The following is a 10,542-nucleotide window of genomic DNA, read 5'->3' as shown; positions in this document are numbered from 1 at the left end:
ATGCTGTCGGGGCCTGCACGTGGAATTGCCGAACTGTGGAAGCGTAACAAAGTTGGCGCCCTGAAGCGAAAGGATGCTACTCCAGGGCCGTAGCTCGCTCCGCCTAATGGCGGGCCGCACCCGCGGGCGAAGCCCACGTTTGTAGTTCCTCCCTCACGCCGGCTTCTTGCCCAATCAGTGATTTCGGCTTCGTAAAGTTGGTTCCCATTGGCTTGCGAATAAAAGCTCTGGGGTTACTGACGTTTCCACCTCTTCCCGGACTCTCGGGTAATTGGCGTTCGTGGCAACCAGTAAGGAAGAGGATCTGCGGGAACGCCTGCCTCTGTCTTTATTGAACGGCCAATCCGGTGGTAGGCTCCCCTCCCCCTCCACCCAGAGTCACTGCTGCGGCCGCCGCCATTTTAGCGTTTTGTCAGAAGCGTCCGCGCCGCGAGGAGGAGGCCCTGCTGATTTCTGTGCGGGTGAGACTCTGAGACCTTCTGCTGTCTGTCTTTTGCTCTGTTAAATCTTATCCTACTTCCTTGAGCGTCGGGGGTGTCCCAGTGGGGTCGTGGCCTCCACATCCGTCACTGAGAGCCGATCTCGGTCCTCGGCATTGCGCGGTAAGCCTGAAGCAGCCCTTCCCCCACCGCCTCCCCCTGAGAACGCCTTGCTGTTCCCCTCTGCCCGATACTCGCCTCGGCTGTACCCGTAAGCGTCGAGAGTTCCACCGAGATAACCGCGCTTCTCTTATGCTTAGAAGTTACAACGCTGTTTCGAGAATTTCTCGGGCTGTGAGACACTGTCTGGTTAATGAATCTGAAGCCCTCTTCTGTGGCCACCCATTTCCCCATTCTTCAGGAGCTCTTAGGACGGTGTCTCGAGAGAGGCGTTGTCCACTCTAGTAATTCTGTGCTGCTGGCGCCTCATTATCTGGTCCGAGTCTTGCGTTCACTGTTTAACAAAGGAAACCTTAAAACATAGCTATTACAAGGCCCACTTTTCCAGAAATGGTGGCTGCTTTGGTTACTATGAGAGGAAGGGCCAATTCATAATTTCAGGCAGTCAGCAAGCCCAGTAATTAGACTTTTGTTTTCTGATTGTTCTTATAGTGGATAGAAAAGTGCAGTAACCCCAGCTCTTCATTTATGCCCTTACTTTCATTCCTGATTCTTACTAAACCCTTTGTCTACTAAAAACCTATCACAGACATCTTTTCATTCTTACAGGTTTTATGGCGGGCGCTATAGCAAACCTCCTTATTTCACTCCCACTTCCCTTCAATTGCTGTGTGGAAATAATACACTAAAGTGAGAGAAGTTTTGTTTTTTAGAAATCTTGTTTTTTCTCTCCTAGGCTCTTGTCAGGATGGTGAAGCTGTTCATCGGAAACCTGCCTCGGGAGGCCACAGAACAGGAGATCCGCTCACTCTTCGAGCAGTATGGGAAGGTGCTGGAATGTGACATCATTAAGAACTACGGCTTTGTGCACATAGAAGACAAAACTGCAGCTGAGGATGCCATACGCAACCTGCACCACTACAAGCTTCATGGAGTGAACATCAACGTGGAAGCCAGCAAGAATAAGAGCAAAACCTCAACGAAGTTGCATGTGGGCAACATCAGTCCCACCTGCACCAACAAGGAGCTTCGGGCCAAGTTTGAGGAGTATGGTCCAGTCATCGAATGTGACATCGTGAAAGATTATGCCTTCGTACACATGGAGCGGGCAGAGGATGCAGTGGAGGCCATCAGGGGCCTTGATAACACAGAGTTTCAAGGTGAACCACCCTTTTTGGGTAGAATGCCAAACAAAAAGGCTATGTGCAGAAAATGGTTGGTTAAGTATAAAGGGAGAGGTTTGGTAGAGATACAGCTGTTCGCTGGCTAGTGGTGCAGGATTAAGTATGAGTGATGATGGACTTCATAAAATGGAGAATGCGTGGGATTTACAGGCTTTACCTTAGGGAAATCAAGTCTGGAGAAAACCCACTTGACTTGCATTTGGAGCCTCTAAAGCTTTTGTGCCCTTCAATGCAGAAATTCTTTTCTCTGAAGACTGGGTTATCATGTCTTTAAAAACAGTTTAAACAGCATGTTTAGGAGCACAATCCCTCTTAAGCTCCACCACCTTAATGCAACTCCTTAAAGGGTTATAGCTCTTGTTGCTTCTGTATTATGCCTGTGCCAAGGGGTTGCATTTTGAGGATGAGGCCACTCTAGAATTAGAAGGCTGATTTTAGGACTTTCTAGGGAGGAGGCATTAGGATTTGGAGGGCATTAATGGCATATCTTTTCATTGGTTGGGGGGGGCATTGATGATATATCTTTTTATTGGTTTGGGAGTGGACTTTAACATCCTTGAAATGAGCCTTAGTTTTGTTTTTATCTTGGAGCCTTGGACCAGATGAATTGTTTTTGTGCTTGGAGGGCAGCGTAGGTGATGATGTGGATTGTCACTTCATCTGGAAGCATCCAAATCTTAAATGCTTCAGAATCTGAAACTTTTTAGTGCCTACATGACGCTTGAAGGAAATGCCCGTTGGAGCATTTCAGATTTTGAATTTTCAGATTTGGGATGCTGACGCAGTAAGTATGATGCAGATACTGTGAAATCCGAAACACTTCTGGTCCCAAGCATTTTGAATAAGGGATACTCAACTTGTATTACCTTTTCTTGGTTTAAGATCTAAATTCTCATGGCAAGAGTGGCAGTTTGGGGGTGGTAACCCTGGTGGGTTGACATCTGAAGTCTGAACTCTCCCAACCCCCATTGGGTCCCCAGTGTCTAAAAGAGCCTTTTCCCTTCGGTTGTAATTAAATTCCAAATTATTGGGTATTCCCATGATTCCTTGCTGTATTTCAGACCTATGTTCTGGCTATATTAACGTGAACAAGGTGGTGGCTGATTCTTTTTCTGAATGCTCCCCTTGTAAAGAGTCATCATTGCTGTCTTTGGTGTCCATTTCCCTTAAATTGGGCTTGCTAAGCTGGAGGTCTGATTGTCATACCCCCACGTAGTGTCATGGGCATTGCTGTGCATTATTAAAAGAAAAGTGTCACAGGTCTCTTAGGTATAGTTTGCTTTCCTTTTTTAATTGGCAAGTTGAGAATTATTTTGTCAACAACTTAATTGGGAGGAAAGGCTGCTCTTGTGGAGGGTTTGTGGTGTGATACCTAATTTTTGGAAGTTCTTCCATATTTTAACCCAGTCATTGAAGAGGTTGTGTTTGCTTGTGGCAGTTACATGCTTAAGGGGAGGACAGTGTGGGCTTGATTCAGGATAAATTATTCTCATAACTGGGCCTCTGAACCCTAGGTGCTCTGATGTCTAGTTATCTTTGCTCTGTTTTCCTTAATATTAGCATTTCTTGTTAATACTTTTCTAGTAGATTTGTGTGTGTATTTTGAGTAGTAATATTTATTAGGGTGGTCTTATTTTCCTTTCATTTTCTCAGTGTTAGGTATAGCATATTCTCTTTATTGTTTGCCCACTTAAAGTCCATTTTAGACATTTTAAAAGATTTAGCTTTTTCTGGCATTAGAATCGACAAATCCTTCAATTGGGGGTATTTATTAATGACCTAATGATTTCTTGGCTGTGCTTGTTTTCTCTGGTTTTGTTAGGTGCCAAAGTGGCCCCCTGGGCAAATGCCAGAGACTGGCTGTCACGTTAGGACACTTAAGTACTTAATTTTGCATATCAGTTTTTTTTAATAACCTAAACTTATCAGATGTAATGTTTAAACCAAGAGTTCTTCGGTGTTTTGGACCTTCCACTCCCTTTTCCTTGTTGTGTTTTCTAGTCTTCCAGAACCTAAACCTAACTTTAATTTTGCAGGTAAAATTGTGGATTTGCCACTTTCTCTAATGTTAGAGGACCCATCTGTTGACTCTGCTTTTGTTGTCAAGATTCACTTCTTTGACATCTGTATGCTTGGGTGCATCACAGCCAGATGCATTGGACGGTTTTTGCTGGATTTGGATCCCTCCTGAATTTTGCTTACCAGTAAACTGGTACATCATTTTAGGTGTAAATTGCTTCTGTGAGGAGATTTAAAACTTAGTTTTAACTTCTCCAAAAAAAGTTTCTGCTTTTGTTAGGTTTTCAGAAGTAATGTTTTTCATTTCTAGAACACAAATTGTAATTTGAAGGAAAAACAGTATTAGGTGTTTGTTCTTAGCATCTCAGATCCCTACTTTGAGGAGAAGTCCTTTAGTCCTGCCAAACTGAGCAGTTTGGTCCACTGACTAATATTACTGGTTATTCTCCACTTACCCCCTATTCCACCACAGGTTTTATAGTCTATAGATGCAGGCATTTTGAGAACAGCCTGCCCTGTTTTCCTTTGACCCTACTGGGTGGGGAGGGGGGTGTCACTAAAATTAGCTGTGAGGTTGTAAAGAATCCTTGTTAAAGTGATTATCAGAGTCAGCAATTTCATCTGGGCATGGTGGCATGCACCTGTAGTCCCAGCTACTCTGGAGGCTCAGGCAGGAGGATGGCTTGAAGCCCGGGGGAGTTCAAGGCTGCAGTGAGCTATGATCACACCACCGCACTCCAGCCTGACCAAAGGAGCATGACTCTGTCTCTTTAAAAAAAAAAAAAATCCCCCAGCAATTTTAAGGACCTAGTTAAGGGGGAAGACTGTCCTTCAACTTATATTGTGTCCCCAAACCTCCCCAATTCGTGAGTGTTTTTTCCAAAGCTCTACCTTGAAACTTGCCTACTATGCCTAGCTGTGGATCAAGTCTAGATTACTTTTTAATGTTGATAACTAACTTCAGAGTCTTTTATTCCATTCTCTTTGGGGTTTTTTGAGGGGTGGTGGTGGAAAAATGCCTTTATATTCTCCTGCTTAATGAAATCAGTCTTGGCAGTGAAGGTTGGAGATGTCAGAGACTTTTGGAGCACTCTTGCTTATTTTGGTTTCTTTTGACATTGGGCCGCTGGAACAGATTTTTACCCATAGTTACTTGGTAAAGGATGCTTATTTTTGAGCAAGAGTAGTTTTTTTCTTAAGCATTAAATTAGTGTTACAGCTGAAACATTGCTTCATCTAATTCTGTGGTCCCCAACTCCTGGGCCTCGGACCAGAAGCACCGGCCCCATCCGTGGAAAAATTGTCTTCCATGAATGGTGGGGGGTGGGGATGGGGCAAGCATATTTACAGCTGCTCCCCATCACTCGTATCACTGCCTGAACTCTGCACCCCCTCCCCCCCAATCTGTGGAAAATTGTCTTGCATGAAACCAGTCCCTGGTACCAAAAAGGTTGGGGACCACTGATCTGATTGATCTTTGCCTGAACCAGGTCATTATACTGAATCATTACGTTGGGTCCATTTTTTTTTCCCCAATCTTTTTGGCAAAGATGAGTCCTGCATTAGAATTGTCTAGGTAAAGCCATTGCTATGACCAGTGTCTGGGGTAGGGGCTGGGGCTATGACTAAGAGTGATAGCAACCCTTCTTGCGTCTGTTTCTTCAAGGCAAACGAATGCACGTGCAGTTGTCCACCAGCCGGCTTAGGACTGCGCCCGGGATGGGAGACCAGAGCGGCTGCTATCGGTGCGGGAAAGAGGGGCACTGGTCCAAAGAGTGTCCGATAGATCGTTCAGGCCGCGTGGCAGACTTGACCGAGCAATATAATGAGCAATATGGAGCAGTGCGTACGCCTTACACCATGAGCTATGGGGATTCATTGTATTACAACAACGCGTACGGAGCGCTCGATGCCTACTACAAGCGCTGCCGTGCTGCCCGGTCCTATGAGGCAGTGGCGGCTGCAGCTGCCTCCGTGTATAATTATGCAGAGCAGACCCTGTCCCAGCTGCCACAAGTCCAGAACACAGCCATGGCCAGTCACCTCACCTCCACCTCTCTTGATCCCTACGATAGACACCTGTTGCCGACCTCAGGAGCTGCTGCTGCCACAGCTGCCGCTGCCGCAGCAGCCGCTGCTGCAGTTACTGCAGCTTCCACTTCATATTACGGGCGGGATCGGAGCCCCCTGCGTCGCGCTACAGCCCCAGTCCCCACTGTTGGAGAGGGCTACGGTTACGGGCATGAGAGTGAGTTGTCCCAAGCTTCAGCAGCCGCGCGGAATTCCCTGTACGACATGGCCCGGTATGAGCGGGAGCAGTACGCGGATCGGGCGCGGTACTCAGCCTTTTAAAGCTTGAGGTGAGAGCGGTGGGGTGTCCCCTGTTGTGGTTTTGCCATCCCTCCTGGAGCCTAAAGGGGCTCCACTTAGGCTGCCTTGCTTGCTTGCTTTTGCAAGGTTAGGGTGAATTTACTAGCATGGTTCAGAGGCTTAGGGAGAAGTCCTAACTGCTTAACTTTGAAATATGTAAATGTCCTTGACCCTCATGGCTATTTTTTCAGGGCTCCTGGTAGTGGGAGTCAATCTGATTCTATTTGTGCCTGGAAAAACAAACAATGGTGTGCTGATGAATCTTGAGTCACACCTGTGTGTTATAATTGAACCTTACCTGGGACCCAGACATTCAGACTCAGGTGTGCTGTTTCTCAGGATTTCTTTGTTGAGTTTCCTAGTTGTGTGACATTACTAAGGTCTTCAGGTTTCATGTTCTGCTTTGTGTTATGTGAAAGGTCTGATATGACCTGTAATGATAAAGTATGGAACTGTAGTTAACTGGTCATCACTGCTCAGGTCCCAGTTACTAAGAAGATTACCAAGATGGCATCATCTTAATCTTGAAGCGTATTTCTGACATTACTGAACAGTTCAGCCCCTTTGAGTTTTGTAGAACTTACTTGATGGTAAGTTGGGACAAAGAAATACAGAGTATATCGTTTATAAATTTCAACATGGAAGTCTGGGCATAGACTCTAACATCCAACTTCTCTGCCCAGCCCAGATTCATTCCCTGAATATAGTGCCCACTCTTATTGCTGTATCTTTGAATCTGTCCTGTAACAAACCTGTTACTTTGTTCAGTTTTTTTTTTTAAATAACTGTTTGCACAGTGCTACTTTTTATATCTTCCACTTCTGCAAGGTATATGGTAATATAAGTATGCACGCACACCTGTTAATTTTACTCTTTTGGTAATGTTAAAATCCAGGATTGGGAGCCTTGCCATAAGCAGATCACTCCCTTCATCTTCTCACTAGCTGTTATGGGCATTTAATACTCTTGAGCCACCAGCTCTATCTACCTTGAGTCCTCTGGCTTTTTCCTCTGTTGTACATTTTGAGCCTCATGATCCATTTGGCTCTACTTGAATATATTCTCTTCTGATACTTGCCAGCTTTGGGCTCTAGGTGTTTGAGATTATTGTTGTGCTTAAGGGTAATTCTCAACACCCTTAGTTTTGAGTAGCACCCAGTGTGTCCCAGACATTGCCATTGATCCTTAATTGTAGTAACAGTGTGAGTGATGTTGTCATCTTTTAAGTTAGAGCAGAAGGTTATGTGACTTGCCCAGGGTCATTGGATAGGAAATTCACTGATTGGGCTACAAAAGAAAATTCAGTGACTTGATGTGTAGCTTACACATGTCCTCCAGTACTGTCTCTCAAAAGCTAGTTTCTTCCCTAGGCTGAATTTGGATGTCCTCAGGTCTTAGAACTTGTTCAATTGATGCTACTTTTGTCCAAGACCTTGAATGGTTTTTAACTTGAACCTTGGCAGTAACTCCCAGATTGAAACATACTGTTGTCCTTTTACCCCAGAGAGCTAATTGGAACCTTTACCTTTTTCCTGTCCTCCAGTGACAGTTTGTGACATGTGACCTTCTCTGAGGAATGCTAATGTTAACATCAAAAGCAATGGACTGTCTTTGCCTACTCTCATGAAACAAGATTTGCTATTAATTTAGAGAAAGGCCTTAGTTTGAGATTGTTCATGAAACAAGATTTGCTGTTAATTTAGAGAAGGGCCTTAGTCTGAGATTGTTTAGCTTTCCCAGTTATTCTCTGGCTTTCAAGCTCTTTTCACTTCTAGAGATTATTACTGGGAAAGGGTACAAGTAAACTTAAAAGGTGTGTCAAGTTATCAGACTTTGTAAAGATGTTCTTTGAAGTTTTAAGTGGTAAAGGCCTTTTGAGCTTTGCTATAAAGCCCCTGTATTGTGCTCTCTTTCAGGTGGGATGTGTGTGGGCTGAAATTCCGAGCTGCGGTTGTGCATGAGAATACACCCTTCGTGGTACCCCATCTCCGGGACGTTCTCGGCTCTGTGCATTCAGTCCCTCAGGAACCATGGACCTTAATTTACCTTGCTGAGTTCAGACCTTCTCTTCCTTTCCTTTCCTTTCCTTTCCTGCCCACTTTCCTGTTCTTCCTGTCCTTCAATACTTCTGTAGCCTCCCATTCATGTTCTGTTCTCCCAGCAGGCCTCATTGTGTGCAGAAACTGTGGTGGGGGCTGAGCTACCTCCTCCCTGCTTCCTGCCTCCAGTGGGTGTTGGATTTGGGGATGACGTTGGTGAGAGTCTCACTGCTTCTGGGTCTTTTTTTGGCCCAAAGGCTAGACCTATAGAGTTGGATCACTTTTTTCTTTCCAGTGAAATAAATGGTTTTTCAACTTAGGGTATGTGTGCTTTGAGAGAGTTCTTGCTTGGGCTTGTTTTGGGGCTCTTTATTTGTACCTTCAAGAGAAGGGGAGGGTGTAAAGTTTAAGATACGCAGCTTTGGGTGAACATCACTGAAGTTATTTTATTTGTTGTAGATAGGACTTACAGGTACCAAAGGAAAAAGAGATTATACGGAAGAACCCAGGCAGGCAGCCTTATTCCAATGAAGACTTCTCCCACTGGTCCATCTTTGTTATAAAACCAATTACACTAGTAGTTTAGAGATGTAGGTATTCCCTGCTAGAGAAACAATTAGAACCTACATTGATGACTACCATTCTAGTCACCCAGTCAACATACCGAACTTGACTGACTTCCAGGGAAGAGGTCTAGGGAAAAGGAGGCGTTTGGGGGAAGAGAAGGTCAGCTTTCATTCTCCATGCCACCTAGAAAAATGAGGGTGTGGCTCCAACAGAGTATTTTGCTAACTCTAAGCCAGGTAACACAGTGTAGGCCGTTTCACCATCTTATTTGTCTGGTTCTGCCAAAATCCAAAGAATACCTGAATGGCCTCATTAGCACCTCATTACTTACACCTGCCACCTTTAGATGGTGGGCATAGAGAAAGGACCCAGCAGTGAGCTTTAGTTTTATTGAACAGTCAGGCTGGGGCTGACTATCCCATGTTTCTAACATTGTTTGCCTTCCATATGTTTTTATTGTCTATGCCTTGCTCCAGTTTCCTCATATATAGGACTGTGTCTAGTCAGAGCATTTGTCAAAATCATTCATTCAGCAAATACTGAGCACCTTCTGTGTGATAGTCATGCTTTCAGGAAGGGTGGATTGTAACAGGAGATAAAGGAATTCATCTTGGGTGATTTCCCAGGTATTTCTACTAACTGCTTCTACCTGATGGATTCGTTTGGCCAAGCTTGGAACTGCTCTGTATTGATACAAAATAATTTATTGAATATTTTTTGTACACCAGGCCTGTGGTAGGTGTTTTATGTGTTCTCATTTAATCCTGCCAGCAAACATTTTTCTGTCAACTTTTTCCTTCCCTGGCTGGGTTGGTTCTCTGCCACTGCCACTTCTCTTGGAGGGTGATACCTGCTTTGGTGCCTTTTGTTCTAAAGCAGCAGTCCCCAGCGTTTCTGGCACCAGAGACCAATTTCCTGAAAGAATTTTCCACGGACTGGGGGCATGAGGATGGTTTCAGGATGATTCAAACGCGTCACAGTCAAACCTCTCTGCTAATGATAATCTTGTATTTGCAGCCACTCCCCAGTGCTAGCATCACTGTCTTAGCTCCACCTCAGATCATCAGGCAGTAGAGTCCTAAGGCGAGCTCAACCTAGGGCCCTCACATGTGCACTTCACAGTGGGCTTCGCGCTCCTATGAGAATCTAGTGCCGCTGCTGATCTAACAGGAGGTGGAGGTAATGCAGTAATGCCAGGATCGGGAGCAGCTGTAAATACAGATGAAGCTTTACTTGCTCACCTGCCACTTGCCTCCCAAGTTTCTAATGGGCCATGGGGGGCTGGTACCGGTCCACAGGTGGGGTTGGGGACCACAGCTGTAAAGGACAGACACATTGCTGATCCCCGCTCTGTCAGTATACCCCTTGGTCTGATGGATAAGGTTGGCAAGTTTCAAAAGTTGGAGACTAGCAGTATTCATTGAACAAATACTTTATTGAGTGATACTCTAAGGTGGTATTCGAGGTGCTGGGGATATAGTTCTTGAACTTACATGCTGGGGGGGAGTGCAGGACAATGCATAAATGTCAAGTAGAGGATTCTGCTTAGATGGGGATAATCAGTGAAGGATTTTCTGAAGTGGTATGTTGTAGATTAAACATGGGCATGTTATATTTTTGCATTATAAATTAAGCTAGGGGGTGAAAATAATAATAAGCTAGAGGCCAGGAGCCATGGCTCACACCTGTAACCTCAACCTTTTGGGAGGTCTAGGCAGGAGGATCACTGTAGGCCTCAAGTTTGAGACTAGCCTAAGCAACATA

The 10,542-nt window shown here is 45.0% G+C and overlaps 1 protein-coding gene across 3 annotated transcripts; it reads left to right on the top strand.

Annotated features, from left to right (window-relative positions):
- Window positions 1–8,530, top strand: LOC123642879 (RNA-binding protein 4). Of its 3 annotated transcripts, XM_045558389.1 has the most exons (4): window positions 1–461; window positions 1,336–1,759; window positions 5,469–5,547; window positions 5,878–6,162. In XM_045558389.1, the coding sequence occupies exons 2-4, from the start codon at window positions 1,348–1,350 to the stop codon at window positions 6,152–6,154; spliced, it is 768 nt and encodes a 255-aa protein (XP_045414345.1). In that variant the 5' UTR covers window positions 1–461; window positions 1,336–1,347; the 3' UTR covers window positions 6,155–6,162. The 3 variants fall into 3 exon arrangements, with proteins under 3 accessions (XP_045414345.1, XP_045414346.1, XP_045414344.1); XM_045558390.1 differs by lacking the exons at window positions 5,469–5,547; window positions 5,878–6,162 and adding an exon at window positions 8,089–8,530; XM_045558388.1 differs by having other exon boundaries at window positions 5,469–6,168.
- Window positions 8,531–10,542: the final 2,012 nt, after the last annotated feature.

The sequence above is a fragment of the Lemur catta genome, chromosome 7 (assembly GCF_020740605.2).
Source record: "Lemur catta isolate mLemCat1 chromosome 7, mLemCat1.pri, whole genome shotgun sequence".
Classification (NCBI taxonomy): domain Eukaryota; kingdom Metazoa; phylum Chordata; class Mammalia; order Primates; family Lemuridae; genus Lemur; species Lemur catta.
The sequence above is the reverse complement of the archived record's forward strand: the minus strand, read 5'-3'. Positions and strand labels throughout refer to the sequence as shown.

Bases quoted from the DNA above. Each gene is read 5' to 3' on its own strand.
- LOC123642879 (XM_045558388.1), top strand. From the start codon at position 1,348: ATGGTGAAGCTGTTCATCGGAAACCTGCCTCGGGAGGCCACAGAACAG. The intron at 1,760-5,468 runs GTGAACCACCCT...TGTTTCTTCAAG, and splicing joins TGATAACACAGAGTTTCAAG to GCAAACGAATGCACGTGCAG.